This window comes from Leucopleurus acutus, assembly GCF_964270905.1.
Source record: "Leucopleurus acutus genome assembly, chromosome: 2".
In the NCBI taxonomy this organism is placed as follows: domain Eukaryota; kingdom Metazoa; phylum Chordata; class Mammalia; order Artiodactyla; family Delphinidae; genus Leucopleurus; species Leucopleurus acutus.
The window spans coordinates 117,887,107-117,909,376 of record NC_139143.1 but is presented as its reverse complement, the minus strand read 5'-3'; the positions used below and the strand labels follow the sequence as shown (position 1 = coordinate 117,909,376).

The 22,270-nt window shown below is 34.5% G+C and overlaps 1 protein-coding gene across 1 annotated transcript in view; it reads right to left on the bottom strand.

The window, feature by feature from the left end:
• COL24A1 (collagen type XXIV alpha 1 chain) overlaps positions 1-22,270 on the bottom strand; it is a gene marked incomplete at both ends in the record, with an annotated part of 398,127 nt that overhangs the window by 285,861 nt on the left and 89,996 nt on the right. The window contains 3 exons of the mRNA XM_082834714.1: positions 3,535-3,579; positions 5,628-5,681; positions 21,719-21,763. Of these exons, the coding sequence (XP_082690840.1) occupies positions 3,535-3,579; positions 5,628-5,681; positions 21,719-21,763 (144 nt within the window). The remainder of the gene's footprint in view (positions 1-3,534; positions 3,580-5,627; positions 5,682-21,718; positions 21,764-22,270) is intronic.

Genomic DNA, 22,270 nt, shown 5'->3' with positions numbered 1-22,270 from the left:
GCACTACCTACCTACCACACTTCTCTTCCATAAGAAGATGGAATAGACAGAAGGAATAATTTCATGTGTAAGAGTTTAGCTGAGGGTGTCAGGGATATAGCAACAGAGGCAAAAAAGCCTCCCACACAGTGACAACTAACAGAGAACTTTTGAGTCAAAGTCAGTCAAAGAAACAGAGAGACCCAAGGAGAGGTTCTTTGTGCAAAACAGCAGCCACTGGCCAATCACAGTGCATGAGTGAACACATAGTGGAAAAGACTGAATTCCATATTGGGCTTTTCAACCATTCCCACCCACTCACAGGCGATAATCACTGTCACTAATTAAGAAACGAAATGAGAATAAGAATCAACTGCATGGAAAAAAATAATTTAAAGAAAGCTGTATCATCTCTTGTCAGAAACTATACCTGCTGGAATGGAACACCTGAGAGATAAAGCAAAGGCTGTAGTTCTGGGCAAACAGATAAGCTGTTTACTAGGAAACACAAAAGTTCACATAATCTTTCTCAATTGTCTACAAGACCTCATCTCCTTCCATTCTGCTCCCATCACCCCATACTTCCTAGGCTGCCATGCTGCTACTCCTCTTTTCATTTCCCAAACATTCCAGTTTCCCCCTCTTCTGTGCATTTGAATACAGCGTTCTTCTGCCTAAGAGCCCTTTTCCCTTTTCCAGTCCACCACCACTCATATATAATCTTCAGAACAGCTTAAAAGACACCTCCTTTGTGAAGCGTATTCTGACTTTCTGCTATAACACAAATTGCTCCATTCTCAGTGGCTTTACTTTAGTCCATTATAGCAGTAATCATATTGTATGATATTGCCATTAGATTATAAAGCTGCCCAAAACAGAAATCTTAATTTGTAATTTTAGGTCTAGCATCTAATTCAGCATTTGATACACAGTAGGTGCTCACATTATTTTGATTAAAATTTTTAATAAATGTCGAATAGAGGAAGTAATAATACCTGCTCTACCTACTTTACAAATGAGATACACATGTGAAAGTACTTTGAAAAGTATAAAGTACCATCTATGTCACTGCAGAAGAGATGATGACTACAAAAATGACTGTTAGTTTCATTAGCCATTTTCATTTCTGTAGAATCTCTGCGCACCTACCAAAGAGTGAGTGGAGAAAGGGAAAGGACAGAAAGCCCATTTTTACTGAGCATTATTATGTGTCAGAAACTGTTTTAAGTCCTGGCACTGAAAGATGAGTAAGAGTTAAATATTAGTCAGAAAAGTAAAGGTAAAGTGTTTCAGGTAGACAAACAGGTGCAAAGGCCATGTAGTAGGGAGGCTGCATGACATCTGAGAACAAACAGCTTTGCTAGTGCACAGAGTATGTTCTCAAGATGCAGAGAAGAACCACCATGTTAAGAATTTTGGTCTTGATCTTAAGCATAATAACAGAACTTTGGAGCTAACCAATTTAATGCTAATAGGTTAAATCAAGAATGCACAAAGAGTATCTTTGGGGTCCAATTCTCTTCCCCTACTTCCTGTCTCTCCCCACTGATAGGACCAGTGACTACCACTTACAGGTTTAGCCCTATTCTAAGTTCAGAGAAAAAAAGTTGGTTCTTTGGGTTCCACCTTCGCATAGAGCTTCTCATGACGTCTAAAGAAATCTCTTAAGATAGTATATATTTTAAGGTATTGTAGGTTTTAAGGAGGTGGTATAGCACAATAGAGAGAATTTTGGACTCTGGATGTACGTCATCTGGCTTCAAATCCGGGCTCAACGTTTATAATCTAAGTGGTCTTAGGTTGTTCTGAGAATTAAATGACCTAACCCATGTGACTAGCACATAGAAAATACTAAATGAAAGTGAGCTGTTATTGCTGATTTTATTATAATTACTATACTAATATTATCATGAAAGAGAAAACTTTAAATGTCCTAGACTTACTCAGGTTCCTTAACTCTTTATTCTATATTCTTGCCATCTCAAATGGGCAAGTTAAATCGTGTTGATTTTTACCATTTTTACCACAGTTCATGATGATTTTTACCACAGTTCCAATAACTGAACTCCTGACTTACTCCTTTGGCCTAGCTGCCACCTTCTGACTTGGGGCAGTTAAGGTGGGGAAACAACATTAAATTTGGAGTCAGAGGACCTGTGTTCAAGTTCAAGCTAAAAATACCATAGCTATAATTTATGGCACAAAACTCTAGAGTCTTAATTACCTACTTCACATAATAGAGCAAGCTCTAAATTGATTTTTTAAATTAATTAATTAATTTTTAAAAAAATTTTTGGCTGCGTTGGGTCTTTGTTGGCTGTGCGCGGGCTTTCTCTAGTTGCGGTGAGCAGAGGCTACTCTTCGTTGCGGTGCGTGGGCCTCTCATTGTGGTGGCTTCTCTTGCTGTGGAGCACAGGCTCTAGGTGCGTGGGCTTCTGTAGTTGTGGCACGCAGGATCAGTAGTTGTGGCTTGTGGGCTCTAGAGCGCAAGCTCAGTAGTTGTGGCACACGGGCTTAGTTGCTCCGTGGCATGTGGAATCTTCCCGGACCAGGGCTCGAACCCGTGTCCCCTGCATTGGCAGGTGGGTTCTTAACCTCTGTGCCACCAGGGAAGCCCTAAATTGATTTTTAAAGAAAATCCTACCTCAGCCAATGGTCATGCCCTACTTTTAGATGAATAGAAATAGTTTAAAGATTCTATTTTCATTAGGCTCCTTACATGTCATAAAAGTACGTCAATCTTATCTTTAGCTAGCTCAATGTTAAAGCATATGGCTCTAAATTTATCTAAAATATCTGTAATTTACTTCCTGTCATGAACCAGAATCTTGGATGAGAGAAATATATTTATGAAGATATATCAAAAGTAACAGTCTGTTTACTCCAATGAATAATCAAAAATTTATCAGAGAGCTACATATCTGGACTACATTGTTTTGGCCTCCACAGAATTGCTTTTAAACTGTACTTTGCTGACATCAGAAACTTCAGTGAAACTCAAGAGTTGAATTCACTGTATAAAAACTGATTAAGTGAACAAATAATATAGTCACTTTTTTTAAGTACAATGAATAAGTTAGGTATTAAAATGTTTAATGGCACTGGTGAAGTCCAGCTCCTACCTTTTGTCCAGGATGGTTTTCCTAACCATTTATTCAATTTTATTTCATAAAGCCTACTGTTATCATGTGCTTTTGTTTAGACCTATCTGCTTCTCTAGACCAGATGGTATGAAAGACTGTCTCAAAGGAAAGAAGTGGCTATTCTATGTCTTACACTTCTGGAGAAACTGAGTCTTGATTAAGTATCCTTAAGACAAATACACATACACATCAACCTGTAGAAATTTGTTATTTCAGTGTATCCTAAAGTATAATTAATTTTTAAATTCATACTACTGGTCTAATTTGCATATCTGGTGGAGAAATACATGTGAGCAAGGTTGATATTCAACAATGACACTAAAACTGTTCATTTTTGTAAAGTTTTAAAAACACATCTAACAAATATAAATACACACAAAAATATTTGATAAGGATGATATCTGATACTCACTCTAAGCCCAGGAAATCCCGGAGGACCAATGCTACCTACAAGTCCCTAAGTAAGAGAAATATGCAAAATTGGTTAAATATGATTCCAAACTACTGAGGGTATTTTCTAAAGATGAAGACAAAAATTTCTAGGAAAACATATATCAAAATTTACCTTCTTTTAGCTAACTTCTGCAACTTCCCTACTGTTATGCATCCTCCTAAGAAGTGCAAACCTCTGGTGGCAGCTTACATTCTTTAAAAGTGGCCCTGGCTTCATGCTTTTAGATACTAGGACTACCACCTAGCCTAGGATATAGATTTCTCTGTGTCTCCTATGTATCTAATAAAGGAAGTGAATCCCATTAATAATCAGCATTATAAACATAATTAGCCTATATGTAGTATGAAAAGACAAGTGGTCAGCATGTCAGGTGAGAAGAACATTTTCAGATGATTTAAAACACTATCAGCTCTTTTGAAGTACATTACTTAAATTCTCTAAATTTCTCATTTATGAAACTGAAATAGTAATATTTGTTTTCATTTTGTAAAGAATTAAAACTGTAATATATATATTATTACAGTTAATAATAAAACTCTAATATATATATATATGAGCTTTTGAAAATTTTCTTAAAGTACTATACAAATGTAAGAAATTACCAACCTTGTTAAATTATTTGTATGAGATTTTAAATTATCTATATTAATTTTTCCAGTTGATTCATGATGGGTCTTTGTGACAGTCTTAGAATCATCATTACAGTCTTTGTGATAATTCCTAATCTACTCCATGCCAGAGTTACGTCATTTACAGGGTACAAAGTATAAGAATACACCCTCCCTTTATTTTTGCATTTCAAATTCTGTTTTGAAACAAAAGTACGGTATAAAATATAGAGAATAATAAACCAATAAACTGAAAATATCCAATTTATTCTTGCATTCTAAAGAAGACTCCAAATGCTCTTCCAGAAGTATTATATTTTAAATATAAGCAGCAGACTTCAAAGAGAAAATTTTTAAATATTGTTAGGAGTCCAACCCTAACAAACTTCATGTATATTTAACTGACAAAACATTAAGTAAGATGGCTTCACACTAGGTATGCAAGGACATAGATGGTATTAAAGAAAAAATGTAAACAATGCTTTACTTTATTATGCCTGAAATGGGAAGCTCCCCAGAATGATGGGCAAGAATAAGATGGTAAACATTCTACTTAAGACATGATTCAACTTTTTAACAATTTGTTTGGAAATCAGTTCTACTCTTATTTTATTTTCCAAGCCTTATAACAAATAAAACTTTTGCTAAATTCACTGAATAAACTAATACAGTTATAATTTAGAAAAAAATAAAAAAAACTATTTTCAAACACTTTATTTTAAGCATAAATGCTAATAATTTACATAGTCTAAATATAGGAACTATTCCTAATTTATGATCCAAGGATTTAGTAGTTGATTCTAATTCACCTTAAAAATCTTATGAAAAGAATGTGTACATGACATATATTGGGGGATAGCCATTTTTTGAGGGTAAAAAGTAAAGACATTTCTGCCTAGTGTCAAAAAACAGCATTCCATCATCATCCTTTGATACTATAATTAAACTAATTTTAGAATTTTAACTCCCTAATCTGAACATAGATATCTAAACAATCCCCCCAAAAGACTTCTCTAGAAAATACTGAAAAGTAAGGTAGATCAATGACAGGTTTGAGTCCAAAAGAGCAATCACCAAATGCACAATTTTTACATGAGGCTTGTTAGTACCTTGATGTACATGAAAGGCTTTTTTCCCCATGCCCTTCCCCACAAATATACAAGTCAGTATCGTGATTGCATACTTCTAATATTTTAAATAATCAGTCATGTTTAACATGGTCAAAATAATTAATTTTAATGATTATCTCTCAAAACAGAATTTATAACACTTTTGCCTTATTTCCCATGCTGTAAAACCACAAAGTGGAATGTGCTCAGTGGTATCAAAACTCTCTGGCCAAGAGTGCTTGTCAGGAATGTGATAATGAGAATGGCAAGTACAGTTGCTATGAAGTCTTGAGTGATGTTAGACTGCAAGGGTGGACCATCACAATTTACTCACAGGACTGCCATCAGGACCTGCAGGGCCTCTGTCTCCAAAGTCACCTGGAAAACCCTGGCCCAAAGAAAAAAGAAAGAAATGCTATTAAAGCCAAAATAGATAAAGAATTCATTTTTGCTGTGTTTTCTGATAAGGAACTTAGTAATAGGAAATATTTATTTCCTAACCTATAAATTATAGTGCAACAAAAATGTGTATTTGTTTTACATAACACTTAATTGATTTTAAGTACACTATTTCTATAGTTTATAAAATTATTTTACATGCCACTCAATATATACAGAAAGTTAAGCTGGAGAAAATAGAAATTTGCTATCCATTATGTAAAGAATCACTGAATGAGATGAAACAGAACCAAGATTTCCAGCGGACCAATCCATTAATTTTGCGCACTATTTCATGCTGTTCCTATACACACACCACAGAGAATGAAATGACTATTAATATTTAGCATATGCTTAGCACACTTACCTTGGCTAAAGGATTTATACACATTATTATATATACACTACTTCATTTCATCTTCACAGTAGGTCAAATCAATGAGTACTAATATCCTCACTTCATAGTTGAAGAAGTTAAAGCACAGAGAGGTTAAGTCACTTGCACCCACTAATGTTGGGTGGGACTGAGCTTTGAATGCAGGCAGTCTGATTGCAGAGTCAGTGCTCGTTCTACCATGCTATATTAAATACTTTAACTCATCATTCCAAGATACAATACAACATGTAAAAACATCATTTAAGAAAAGGGAAAATGCACATAAATATTGTAAATACAAAATGCAGTGAGATTGAAATATAAGCTTCCCAAAGGTCTATTGAGAATTCTACAGTAAAACTGTGAAGGACAGTAAATTAACACACTTCCTCATTATAAATTCTATTGTAAAATAACTCAATTACTCAGTTATTCTTGCTTTATATAATCAAAGTTTTTCTCGAGAGATTTACCATTGAGTTTATCAACTTCAAAGCTCCCTTTTTAAAAGGCTACTTTACAAAATTCTTTATAATACTTATTATGAACACTTTGACAACACTCAGTTTTAAAAACTTTTAAGGCTAACAAAATAAAGTACATTATTAGATTTTTATAATCTTTTATTTAGGCAAGTCAGTATTAAATATTATGTGTTCAACAGACTGCCAATAATCACTCGTTCACTAGTATAAACACGAATGGGCTAAGTTGAAAAGATGGTTTAACAATGGAAAAAAAGATATGATGTTTCTAAGACATAGTTAACTCGTACTAGGAGTGGTTTTTCTTATTTTGTAATCAGAGGATAATGCAAAAACCATCTGTATAGTCAAACATATTGCAGCCATACCCCCTTCAAAGTCAGTTGAAATTCAGGCAGGCATTTTGCTCTCATTGTCCTTGGAAGTCAAATCCTGTTGACCATAAGCTCACAAATCTGCAATACATCATTCCATTCAGTATGAATTATTATGGGTATTTGAAAGTATTTGTGATACACAGGTAATGGAAAAAGTAGAAGAAAAATACTGTAATAAATCTGAAACATAAGAGATGATTGATTTTTTAGATGGATCATAAGTAGGTTTTCCAGAAACCCCAGTGAAATAATAGAGAATGGGGGACATACTACATGATTCCATTAATGTGAAATGTTCAAAATAGGCAAATCTATGGAGATAGAAAGTAGATTAGTGGTTGTTGAGGCCTGGTAATGTGGTGAAGAATTGGAGAGTGACTGCTTACAATATTGGGTTTCTTTCTGAGGTGATGAAAATGTTCTAAAATTAGTGCAATGGCTGTACAAGTCTATGAATATACTAATAACCACTGAATTGTACACTTTAAAGGGGTGAATTTTATGGTATGTACATTACATCTTAATAAAGTTTTTCTCAAAAAACAAGGAAACAATTGGTCTGAACAAGGAGTGGGAGTGCTGAAAACATCTTTGGGGACTCACTCAGGATTGCCTAGAGGATGTGCTTTTTGGGACCGACTGGCCCCCCAGTCGGGGGCTGGGGGGAGGAGCTGCTCTCCAGTTCAGCATCCCACACAACTAGTGATTTCTCCCTGCTAGGAGAAGGGAGAGAACTGTGATTAGTTCTCCACTTATCACAAAGCCTGTATTTTCTACAACCAGCATAAAAACAACAAAATAAGTACTTATTGATTTCAACTTCCTATTCTTTTGGTAGTTCAATAATACATATAATAAATATTAGCTGTTCAACTTCACTTTGCCCCCGAAACAATTTAGTTGAACTGAGAATACACCTACTTTAACATTTTTTATGTATTATTTCTCCTCTCACTTTACTATGCATTAAGCAGTTCATTGTTAACTCTCTATTCTAGATAGAGATATCTTTTTGTTTTAACCCATCTTACATGTTGACCATCGTGTCATCAATATTTGAAATAATTCCTACATTTTCTTGTTTCATGAAATATAGTACAGTTAATTCCATAAAAAGCATCATTATATTTGGCTACATATTGAACATATATTTTCTTTTGAAGAAAATCATGCCAATGTTTTATATTGTTAAATATGTCACTGCTTGTACAATGTTATTCAGTTGTTATTTCAATTTTGGCAACTATATGCATTTTTTTTTTTTTTACTGCAGGTAAAGCTCTGAATTCCTTTAATAAAATAAACCTAAGTATTTGCAACCATATATCTTCATTGTAAAAAAAATGATCTTAAATGTTGGTTGTGAAATATGGAAGAGTAGTGACAAAACACTCTGCCTTCGAACTTGGAATACAAATGACACAGTTTCTACAATTTCTTTCTCCACTTGAAAGAATTTGTTGCAAAATGAAATACTAAATTTTCTCTCATATTTACTTAGTGGAAAATTATAACCCCTAATTTAATCAAACTGTGTTCTCTTAGAAATATCCTCCTACTACCAAAGGATATAATGGCCATTTTCCAGGATAATCATCCATAGGAAAGCTTGAGTTTTTGCCCTTTTTGCCCAACTTGCCAATTTCATGAATGTAATAATCACCTTCTCTGTCATACTGAGTGAAGTAAGTCAGACAGAGAAAGACAAATATCATATGATATCACTTATATGTGAAATCTAAGAAAATGGTACACATGAACTTATTTACAAAACAGAAATCAAGTTACAGATATAGAAAACAAACTTATGGTTACCAGTGGAAAGAGGGGAGGGCTAAACTGGGAGACTGGGACTGACATATACACACTACTATATATAAAATAGATCATTAATAAAGACCTACTGTATAGCACAGGGAACTCTACTCAATACTATGTAATGGCCTATATGGGCCATTACATCTAAAAAAGAGTGGATATATGTGTACGTATAACTGATTCACTTTGCTATAAACCTGAAACTAACACAACACTGTATGTTGTGTCAACTATACTTCAATAACAAACAAATAAACAAATAAATGGCATGCCAGAGTTGCATTGTTAACTTCTGTGAACATAATTCTCTTTTTTACATTTTCATTGTTTTGATCAGTTGTAAAATTTTATTTTGTAAAGAATACGACATTTCAGGGATTTCACTTGATCTCTTCAAGTTATGAATAATTTTCTTACTCATTTCCACTGTTTGATCAATGTAGTGGACAGATTTTGAGGTGACTCCTAATGATTCCTGTTGCCGACATCTTTGTATGATACCCTCCCTTTGTGTGTGGTGGGACTATGACTTGCTTCTTCTAACAAATAGAATAGAGCAAAGGTAATGGGATGCCAATGATGTGATTATGTTATACTATATAAGAGTCCATCTTAGCAGCCTGGAGCTAGAGTCTTCCTGAGTTTGATAAAATAAGCAGCTGTGTTGGAGAGGCCACACAGCAGGGAACTGTGAGTGACCTCTAGAACTGTGGACAGTCCATAGGACCTGAAGTTGGGCTATAGCCAAAAGCCAGCAAAGAGCCAGCGCCTCTTAGTTCTACAACCTCAAGGAAATGAATTCTTCTCACAACCTGAATGAGCTTGGAAGTGAACTCTTCCCCAGTCAAGCGTCCAGATGATAATGCAGCAGCTGACACTTTGACTGCAGAAGACCTAGTTAAGTAGTATCTGGACTGCTGACTGATGAAAACTATGAGGTTTATTAATGGGTGTATTTTAAGCTTCTAAGTTTGTGGTATTTGTTATGTAGCAACAGATAGAAAACTAATATAATTGGTAATTAAATCTCCTTTAAATAAAGTCCTATTTGCAGAATTTACTATGTGGTAATGCTCAATGTAAGAGTACTCACACTGTTTCTAGATTTTAAGAATTTAAGGAAATAATCTTTTTGAAGATTTTCTACTGCTTTTAATTCTCTATTGAAAATTATAATCAATGAATAATCAATATTAGTTAAATAAATTTAAAATTTTATATTTACTTTAACATTTTTACTGTAATCTAATTAAATATCTTTTTAAAACTGCATAATTCTACAATTTCCTATCCATCTAGCTGCCTACATAAACAATTTTTATCATGCTTCATGAATTTTGTTTCTATACTTATGATATACAAAATTTAAGAGTAATATGAATTGTTTAATAATACAAAATGTTTCTCAGTCTCTGGGAATTTCTCAGTCTCAACTATTGCAAATATTGCACTAGTTCTACTACCTCTGAAGCCAAACACAAAGAACACAAAGAGAAGTAAGAAAATAGAAAGTTTGCATTACTTGAAGCAGTACTTCATTATACAAGAGCCTATTGCATTCATATTAAAAGGAGAATTAGATAAGTAAATTCATCTTTCCTCAACCGAAGTGCTTCTACTGCCTGCTCAGTCCTCATCACAATCTCAAGCAGTTTCTGTCTCTAATGTTGGCAGTGGTACCAGCCTCAAAACTTCATGGTATTCAGATGTGACGTTATAAGAAAGAGATGTGGAGAAGAATTTCTCTGAGCCTTGAACATTATTAAAATACTTTCGTAGCCAGCCTCAAAGATGGACCCTCATGATTCTCACTACCTGGTATTAATGCCCTTGTGTAGTGACCCCCCATTTTGACTCCTGGCTGGCCTATGTGACTAACTAAAGTATAGTAACAGAATGTGACTTCTTAGGCTAGGTCATAAAAGGCACTATACCTTTCACTTTGCTCCCATGGACCACTTGCTCTGGTGGAAGTCAACAGCTATGCTGTGAAGACACTCAGGTTGCAATGTGGAGAGTTCCCCATGGGGAGGAAATGAGACTTCCCAACAGCCAGTAAGTGAGCCACCTTAATAGCAGATCAGCCCCAGTCAAGCCTTCAGATGACTGCAGTTCTGCCCAAAATCTTGACTGTAACCTCATATGAAACCCTAAGCTAGACCCACCCAAATAAGCCACTCCCAAATTCCTGACCCACAGAAACTATAAGAAATAATATATATTTATTATTATTGTTTTAAACTGCTAACATGGAGCAATCTGTTACATAGCAATAGGTAACTAATACATAATAACAAAAATGGATGTCTAGGATTGCAGGTTATACAATGCCAATGCTAAGTGCTAAATCCTGAGTGATAGGAAAATCAAGAGTTTTTAAAATACATTTTATTTTATTTGTTTGTGATGTACAGTGTCCTCTAAAGTGCACAGCCCAGATCAAGTTTCTCTCTTGCCTGGGTCTTATTGTACTGTTATCAAACACTAAGAACAAAACAAGTATTCTAGACTTGGTATGCCTGAATATATATGTGGTGTTAATATTGTAGACTACACACAGATACTATACTTGGTGGTATAGCTAAATATCAGGAAACAGTGGAAAACTTATTGCTTAGGGAGTCTAGTAAAAGAATTATTTTCCTAGTTCTACAAAGACAGTAGATAAACACTGGATATAAAATAACTAGAGAAACACGAGGACTAAAATAACCATAAAATACTGGTGAGTATATTTATGGAACTAAAAAATAAAAGCATTGCAAAATTTTTCTGTTAAAGACTACAATTAACTATGAACACATTTTGCTCTTTCTAAAGAACAAATGTTTAGAAATAATATATTCAATCTAAAGTAGAGATAAATTAAAATTATCATAAAAGACATATATACTAAACAGGCATTAGTGATAAAGTAAACAGGCATTACCAATAAAAACAGAAATTCAACTTTTTCCAAGACGAAGCAATGAAAACAGAAGACTGCACTAAATTGTCTAGGACTAGACACACTAACATAAAACCCAGAGGTTAATTTTACACATTCTACACAGGAATACATACTACTAGAAAATCCTGATATTTTAAAATCCTTCCAAGGGAAACACAATTATTGTAGGTAAAGGCTGGAGTGTAAAGTGCTCTGTGATAATCCAGTCTCTGACTCTTTCTTTTCCTTATAGGTAAGACAATTTGATCCACATTTCAAGGTCAACCATGTCCTAACAGTTGAGACTAATTTTAAACTTAGGTAGGAATTTAATGTGTTTTAGACAAATTCTTGGAGATTTGGCATCAAGTCAGGCTTGCTGTTAACCTAGCTATGATCTGGGCCTCAGTTCTCAGGCTCAAGTTCCTGCCTTGCTCTTAAAGACTGGTTACCAGCTTGTACTCTAGTTCTGGGAATTGGACTCTTCCTTTTTCTTGTGTTCAAGAACCAGTTTTGCCACACATTATCGCTCAATCATCAGGGCCACGCCTCATTCTTGCCATTTTCCCACACTGAGAATACAAGCCAAGCCAAGCCTCACTTCCATATTTGCACTCACATTTCCACACGCCTGATTTTGATAACCTACAAGACTCTCTTGAGTTTTCCCTTACATTATCCACCCTGAAAATAAATGCCTGCCTGAATTCCCATTTGTTGGTGTCATACCTCTATGAAATGCTCTTCCTGGACTTCCCCAAAGTTACCAACTACAGTTCATTGGGCATCCCTCTTCTCAGTAACTGACCCGACCTTGAAGATGGGTTTAATTCAAAGTCCTGGTCTCTTCATACATCTTGTCAAGCTATAGTTAGCCAAACATAGTTACTACAGATCATCCCAGTAAAGTAGAATCCAGAAAATACATTTTTCCTGAAAGAGGCAGAATCACTGAAAAATTAATGACAATAGTTTGTAATGCTCTAGCAACAGTAGTTCTTTCTTCATGAATTAACTTCAAACTTTTCCTGGGACAAAGAAAACACTGTCTCCAAATTCTCCATAAAATGTATGTATTTGAAACACAGCTGTGCAATACGTATTTAAGATTGTTTGGGGCTAAAGATAGAACTAATAACAGATGTCTAACAGAAGGATTTTATATTCTGAAATTCTAACACTGAAGTTGGAAGCCAAAATACAGTTTACTTTAAATAGACTCTTCTAACAGAAACCTGTAAGAGAAAAGGAGACACTCCTTTCTATAGTTGGAAAAGTAAACATCTCTGAACTCCCGGTGCCTTAAGCGTGTTATTTTGTCCACTATTCTAAGGCTGCGATACTTTGATATGCATAGGAAGAAAACTGAGTACTCTTTTGCTCTTTGTCAAACTTCAAATATAATATGATTTGATTATTTATAATCTATTATTATCAGATCTGAAAAAGTCCTTAGAAAACCTGTGTATTCTGACAACAGTTTTCTAGGTACTGTTGAGAGTCAATCCAAATCTCCAATATGATGTTACCTTCAATCCTGGAAAAATCAATTCTAGCAGGGATATTTTAGGTCGTGGAGCTATATAAATTTGCTTCAACTTACTACAAGAGACTACTGATTAAATCAATCTGGGAGCCCTGTAAAATGCTTTTATAGCAGCTATAGAATTTCCTGACAGCACACTACAGAAGGAAGTTTGGAAACTTTGCATTAAAAAGAGAGCTACTTGGAATTAGTAACATATATAAAATATGAAGTTAACAAATACATATATATCCTCTTTCCCTGTGTCTCCCATTTTTTTAAACAGCATTCTTCTTTTCCATTATAAATCAGCGGATGGTTTTATGCTTTTAAATAATTTGGTTCATATCATATGCTCCAAGAAGCTTCTCAAAGACAGTAAAACATGTAAAATAGAACAGGAGTTCTTTGGTATTTTAAAAACAGTCCTGACCAATAAAGATGGTCTACTACCTTGTTTTTAAGATCTCTAATATTAACTGAAAACAAGGATTTTGATCCAATTGTGACATTATAGGGAGTGTAGGAGGGAAGAAAAGGAAGAGGGAAGAACTATAGTATCTCAATATCAAAAAGCATGAGTACACAAACACTGACTAATATGTAACTGATTACATAAGGCATTTTAAAATAATTGTGATTAGTGAGTACCTAATACTAAGATCTTAAAATCAAAAATAGTTTACAATACAAGGAAGAAAACCACTTCTCAAATGTCAACAACCCAAGACTAAGGAACAAATGAATTTGTTAATAAAACTACTTTTACATAGTCTGATCCTAAAATATACCAAATTCCTAGCAAAACCAGTTTTTTACTTTTCCTGGTTGAAAAAGCAAAAACACATTATGTGACAAATATTAACTCTTATCTGCAAACTCTGAATAAATATAATGTTTTATTTTGGGGAAGAAAGAGTTTTCTGGGAAGATTTAAAATGAAATAACTTAACACAAACATTAATGTAAAAAATACCAGTACAAGGCTAAATAATAAATAATTCAAACAACCAAAATAATATGTTATTTTAAAATGTATCCATTTTCAATAGCATTCACATAATATTTATACTGTCTAGGAGAGGATATCTCTTACCTGTAAGTCTATAATTTCATTAAAACAATATAGACATCAGTAAGGAAGCTGGCTCACAACAACTTAATTCCATGCTTAGTGTTTACTCAGGGAAATAAGTGATTCTTTGGCAACCAGTATGGGCATATGATTTATAGCAACATCTTCCCAAACTTAAGCTTAGCAATATTACTAACAATTTTGGACAGGACTTTGACTACTCCCCTATATATTTCTATGCTGCACAGGTATATGATGTCATGTCAATACATATACACTTTCATATTTTTGTAAACTATTCACACCAAACATAGAGCTTTAGTACTCAGGTTAGAAACCAATACAGTAATCCAAAAAAGCTTATATTTATAGTGACCTAAACTTGGATTTTTAAGTTTTCTATGCCTACTACCTTCACTATTTTGACTATCAGAGTGTTTCATATTTTATAATACAGAAAGTGAAGTAATTTATTTTACCAGTTTCTGGCTTTAATTTCAGAGACTCTAAAAATATAAGTGTAATATGTTACATAAAATTTAAGGAGTTATCTAAAAGGAGTTACTATTATTCTACAAATTACATGTTACAATAATTATTTAAAACTGAATCATGTTCAACATGCACATGAAAAGATGCTCAATATGGCTAATTATTAGAGAAATGCAAATCAAAACTACAATGAGGTATCACCTCACACCAGTCCGAATGGCCATCACCAAAAAGTCTACAAACAATAAACACTGGAGAGGGTATGGAGAAAAGGGGACCTTCCTACACTATTGATGGGAGTGTAAATTGATGCAGCCACTATGGATAACAGTACGGAGGTTCCTTAAAGAGTAAAAATAAAGTTATCATATGATCCAGCAATCCCACTCCTGGGCATGTATCCAGAAAAGATTAAAACTGTAGTTTGAAAAGGTACATGTACCCCAATGCTCATAGCAGCACTATTTACAATAGCCAAAATATGGAAGTAACCTAAGTGTCCACTGACAGAGGAATGGATAAAGAAGATGTGGTGTGTGTATATATATACACACACACATATGTATATGTGTGTATATATGTGTATGTGTATATGTGTATATATATACACACACATATATTCCATTTTATATGGAATATATATTAATATACATATTAATTATATATAATGAAATATTACTTAGCCATAAAAATGAATGAAATAATGTCATTTGCAGCAATATGGATGGATACAGAGATTATTATATGAAGTGAAGTAATCAAAGACAAATATATGATATCACTTACATGTGGAATCTAAAAAAGTGATACAAATGAACTTATTTACGAAACAGAAACAGACCCACAGACATAGAAAACAAACTTATGGTTACCAAAGGGGAAAGGGGGAGAAGGGAGGGATAAATTAGGAGTTTGGGATTAACAGATACACACTACTATATATAAAATAGGCAAACAACAAGGATTTATTGTATAGGAGAGGGAACTATTACTGTATAGGATAGGGAACTACAGTGAATATCTTATAATAACCTATAATGGAAAAGAATACATACATGTATAACTGAATCACTTTGCTGTACACCTGAAACTAACACAACATTGTAAATCAACTATACTTCAACTTTTAAAAAACTGAATCATATGCTATGCTCAAAGGCTGAGTAATTGTATCTACCTAAAATTTGAGGAAACAAGCTCATTTACAATGTAAGACTAATCAAATTAATTAAAGGGGAGTGGTGATTATAATAAAGTACATCTTAGAAATTCTAAGGACAGTAAGTGAAATAACATGGATGGGATCCACATAGCTGTACCTTAATGAAGCACCAACCTACACTTCTAAATAGCTATGAAACCAGCAGAAGACTGGACCTAACAGTCTTTGACATATGCATAGCCAAAAACTTCTTAAATGGGTCCTTTTTAGATTTCAGCATTTCCAGGTTTCTGTATTTTCTTTCACATGTATGGTTTCTGTCAGCTCTTTATGTTGGCCTGGATCCTTTAATTCTGCTTCCGTATTTGAATATCTACTTCATATATAACAACAAATAGTATACATAATTTAATAAATGACCAAGAGAAAATGGCCATATTTGTATTCACACACCTAATATCTTTCCACGTCAAAGAGAGTGGAAATGTTATCAAAAGATATTTTCCTTTTACTATTATTAAAACAGTAATAAGTAACCATTCTTCTCATGGAATTTGAATCATCTAAATTGAAATATGTGTCTCATGCCACATAATATCCCATAATAATATGTTTGCCCTTACTTAATGTCAAAGATATCTGTAGATGATTTTACTTATAATAAACATAACATGGTGGAGCATTTATGCATAGGATAATATTCTGGAACAGTCTCTGAGGTCAACCTTGGCATAATTTGACTTGTGGTTGTAACTGTATCTTAGTCTAAGTACAGTGATTTCCTCATAAACATGGTCAAATCATTTTGTGGTAAAAATGAGAAAGTACATATAGTATACATGACACAGTACAGCACTAGACAGATTTTTTTATAACACTATTTAGGAAAAATGGAATGCATGTGTTTTTCAAATATAAGTTTTCTAAGATCTAAATCTATTACAAAGGCATATATCTTTAAAGAAATAAAACTTTACAAATTTTTTAATATAAAGAACAGTGCACTCAAAAAAAAGAAGCCAGTGATCATTCCATTCACTATCTTTCCAGTTTTCTTGAACTCCTCTTTTGAACTCAATAGCATCTGTTGGATAATATTATAATTCCCTATGGAGTAAGAAACCAGAAGTTATCTATAAATTTCCATGGACGATTTTACAGTTCATTATAGAGTAGGGAAGTAGATAATACCTATACATTGTCAAGATAAAGTTAAGGGACTTCTGTGGTGGCACAGTGGTCAAGAGTCTACCTGCCAATGCAGGGGACATGAGTTCAAGCCCTGCTCCAGGAAGATCCCACATGCCGCAGAGCAACTAAGCCCATGCGCCACAACTACTGAGCCTGCACTCTAGAGCCCACAAGCCACAACTACTGAGCCTGTGTCCCAAAACTACTGAAGCCCTTGTGCTCTAGGTCCTGTGTGCTGCAACTACTGAGCCCACATGCTGCAACTACTGAAGTCCACGAACCTAGAGCCCATGCTCTGCAACAAGAGAGAAGCCACTACAATGAGAGAGCACGCGCACTGCAACCAAGAGTAGCCCCCGCTCGATGCAACTAGAGAAAGCCCACATGCAGCAACGAAGACCCAATGCAGCCCCCCCAAGGAAAGATAAAGTTAATATCTATATAAGACCAGCTATATTAATAAATAAAGATGGTAGCTACTTAAGTGATATATCACAGAGACTCTGTGAAAATGTTTCCTCAGCAACACCTAAAATTCCACCATTAAAGATTACTTATTCTGTCTTAAACTATACTTAAAATATAATTACTAATGGGTAAGGTAACATTTTAAGCACTGGAAATAATATAATAGCATAAATAAATTAATTAGTTCTTTTACTGACAGCATACTTCGGTAGGAGATGGATGAAAAAAATCAAGACATAGAATGGAGAACAAGAATAAAGAAGATGAACTTCACCTACTGTCAATTTTGAGACAGCCCAATCTGCATATTTAGATTAGATATTTGACACATAAGAGAGGTACTTCTATTGGGATATGTGTAAGAGAGATAAAATGTAAAGAATATACTAACATTCAGAAGTATAATAGAGTGTCATCAAATGAGATGGCATACAAAATATTTAACAAAGTCCTTGAGACTAAAAATTGGTGATGATGGTAATGATGATGGTACAGTTTCTGCTGTTATAATTATTACAAGATTAACTTGAATGTTGAATGTAATTGCAAGAAAACAAAATGTTTGGCTTACTTTTCATTTCTTGACAGTTTTGTAAGTTTATCTTAATACGTTAAAATCTTTAAAGTGAAACCACTCCTATTCAACACAGTTTTGGAAGTCTTAGCCACGGCAATCAGAGAAGAAAAAGAAATGAAAGAAATACAGATTGGAAAAGAAGAAGTAAAACTGTCACTGTTTGCAGATGACATGATACTATACCTAGAAAATCCTAAAGATGCCACCAGAAAATTACTAGAACTAATCAATGAATTTGGTAAGGTTGCAGGATACAAAATTAAAGCACAGAAATCTCTTGCATTCCTATGCACACTAACAATGAAAGATCAGAAAGAGAAATTAAGGAAACAATTCCATTTACCATCACAACAAAAAGATTAAAATACCTCAGAATAAACCTACCTAAGGAGGCGAAAGACCTGTACTCAGAAAATTACACAACAATGATGAAAGAAATCAAAGATAACATAAACAGATGAAAAAATATACCATATTCTTGGATTGGAAGAATCAATATTGTGAAAATGATTGTACTACCCAAAGCAATCTACAGATTCAATGCAATCCTTATCAAATTACCAACGGCATTCCTCACAGAATTAGAACAAAAAATTTTACAATTTGTATGGAAACACAAAAGACCCTGATAGCCAAAGCAATCTTGAGAAAGAAAAATGGAGCCAGAGGAATCAGGCTCCCAGACTTCAGACTATACTACAAAGCTACAGTAATCAAGACAGTATGGTACTGGCACAAAAACAGAAATACAGATCAATGGAACAGGATAGAAAGCCCAGAGATAAACCCATGCACATATGGTCACCTAATTTATGACAAAGGAGGTAAGAACATACAATTGACAAAAGACAGCCTCTTCTATAAGTTTTGCTGAGAAAACTGGGCAGCTACATGTAAAAGAATGAAATTAGAACACTACTTAAAACCATACACAAAAACAAACTCCAAATGGATTAAAGAACTAAATGTAAGACCGGACACTATAAAACTCTTAGAGGAAAATGTAGGAAAAACACACTTTGACATGAACCACAGCAAGATCTTTTTTGACCCACCTCCTACAGTAATGAAAATAAAAACAAAAATAAACAAATGACCTAATGAAACTTAAAAGCTTTTGCACAGCAAAGGAAACCATAAACAAGATGAAAAGACAACCCTCAGAATGGGAGAAAATATTTGCAACCAAAGCAACAGACAAAGGATTAATCTCCAAAATATACAAACAGCTCATGGAGGTCAATATCAAAAAAACAAACAACTCAATCAAAAAATGGGCAGAAAACCTAAATAGGTATTTCACCAAAGAAGACATACAGATGGCCAAGAGGCACATGAAAAGATGCTCAACATCACTCATTATTAGAGAAATGCAAATCAAAACTACAATGAGGGGGCTTCCCTGGTGGCGCAGTGGTTGAGAGTCCACCTGCCGGTGCAGGGGGTATGGGTGTGTGCCCCAGTCCGGGAGGATCCCACATGCCGCGGAGCGGCTGGGCCCGTGGGCCATGACTGCTGGGCCTGCGTGTCTGGAGCCTGTGCTCCACAACGGGAGAGGCCACGGCAGTGAGAGGCCTGCGTACCATAAAAAAAAAAAAAAAACTACAATGAGGTATCACCTCACACCAGTCAGAATGGCCATCATCAAAAAATCTACAAACAATAAATGCTGGAGAGGGTGTGGAGAAAAGGGAACCCTCTTGCACTGTTGGTGGGAATGTAAATTGATACAGCCTCTATGAAGAACAGTAAAGAGGTTCCTTAAAAAACTAAAACTAGAACTACCATATGACGCAGTAATCCCATTACTGGGCCTATACCCTGAAAAAAACATAATTCAAAAGGACACATGCACCCCAACGTTCGTTGCAGCACTATTTACAATAGCCAGGACTGGGAAACAACCTAAATGTCCAACGACAAATTAATGGATAAAGAAGATGTGGTATGTGCATACAATGGAATATTACTCAGCCATAAAAAGGAACGAAATTAGGTCATCTGTAGAGATGTGGATGGACCTAGAATCTGTCATATAGAGTGAAGTAAGCCAGAAAGAGAAAAACAAATATAGTATATTAACGCATATATGTGGAATCTAGAAAAATGGTACAGATGAACCTATTTGCAGGGCAGTAATAGAGATGTAGACATAGAGAATGAACATGTGGACACAGGGGTGGAATGGAGAGGGTGGGACAAATTAGGAAATTAGGATTGACATATATACACTACCATGGGTCAAACAGTTAGTGGGAACATGCTATAAAGCACAAGAAGCTCTGCTCAGTGCTCTGTGATGACCTGGATGGGTGGGACTGGGGGTGGGGGGTGGGAGGGAGGTCCAAGAGGGAGAGGATACAGGTATACATATAGCTGATTCACTTCATTGTAAGGCAGAAACTAACACAACATTGTAAAGCAATTATACTCCAATATAAAATAAAATAAGTTTATCACATTTTGGCCATATGTCATGAAAACATAAATCATGTTCTTCTAAGTAGTGTGAGGTAGAAGACAGACAGCAGAAATATCTACGTAGTAAGGAAAAGGATCTTGGATTTACATTCAAAGGAGCTGGGCTCAATTCTTTATCACTTTTAACTATGGGATTCTGAGCAAGTATTTTTATGTCACTGAGCCTCGTTCTCCTCACCTGTATAATAGTGCCATTGTCCTATTCTATCTTCAAGAAATATTGCAAAGCTCAAAGAATAAAATGCTTTAAAAGGATATGAATATTCTGGTGAGATCTGTAATCCTTTAGTATTATAATCAGGATTTTAATTATACACACCAAAGTTTTAGAAAAGCTGTGATTAAAGACAATTTTCTTCCTCACAGAGTAGAGAGCAGAGTATAGCACAGAATGTCTTACCCTAATAAATATCTTTTAATTGTAATAAAAAACAGCACAAGTGAAAAGCAGGTGGCTAATTAGCTATACTAACACAGCCAGGATAACCCGAGGATGCTTTTTCTGAACTACAGTTTTCTCATTTGTTAAATAATGGGGTATTAGATAATGTCAAAATTTCCTCCCATCTCTGAAATTATTATATTATCTGGAAGAATTCACTTTACTTGATTTTTTTTTAACATGAAAATATAAGAAACTAGTTTCTGAGCTAACATCTGAAGCAGGCATTTTAAAAACCTCTAAAACATGAGGGTGAATAGTGCTATCATTAGTGTTTTAAATTGTTCATGTATTTCCTGTGACATTTTAATTTTAGCACCTTGTCATGGGGATAAAGGTCTCTCCCACTGGTATATTAAGTGGTTTAGAAGTGTTACATTTCGAGTTATTTTTTAATCTAAATACTCCTTCACATTCTCAGGTATTACTGGATAGGCTGTTAAAGTGGCAAATTTTAAACTCTGTTGAATGAGATGGATTGTGGATAACAAGAAAAACAACTACATTTGTAGTCTAACAGGTGAGAAATATGCATATAATTAGATTATACTCCTCTAAACCGTACCTCATAAAACAAGAATCAAATTACCTGTCTTCCCTTAAGACCCCTCTTTCCACGGATCCCAGGAGCACCCTAGAATGTGAAAAAGTCAAAAGTAAATATTTGTTCCCTTCTTCGATTGGGTTGCTTGGTTTTTTGATATTGAGTTGTATAAGCTATTTATATATTTTGGATATTAACTCCCTGTCAGTCATATTATTTGCAAATATTTTCTCCCATTCAGTAGGTTGTTTTTTTGTTTTGTTGATGGTTTCCTTTGCTGTGCAAAATTTTTTAAGTTTCATTAGGTCCCATTCATTTATTTTGGCTTTTATTTCTTTTGCCTTAGGAGACAGATCTAAAAAAAACATTTTATTTTTGGATCTGTGATTTATGGCAAAGAGTGTTCTGCTTATGTTCTCTTCTAAGAGTTTTATAGTTTCAGATCTTACTTTTAGGTCTTTAATCCATTTTGAGTTTATTTTTGTATATGGTGTGAGGAAATGTTCTAATGTTCTTTCACATGTAGCTGTCCAGTTTTCCCAGCATCCAAAGAAGACATACAGTGGGCTACCAGGCACATGAAAAGACGCTTTACAC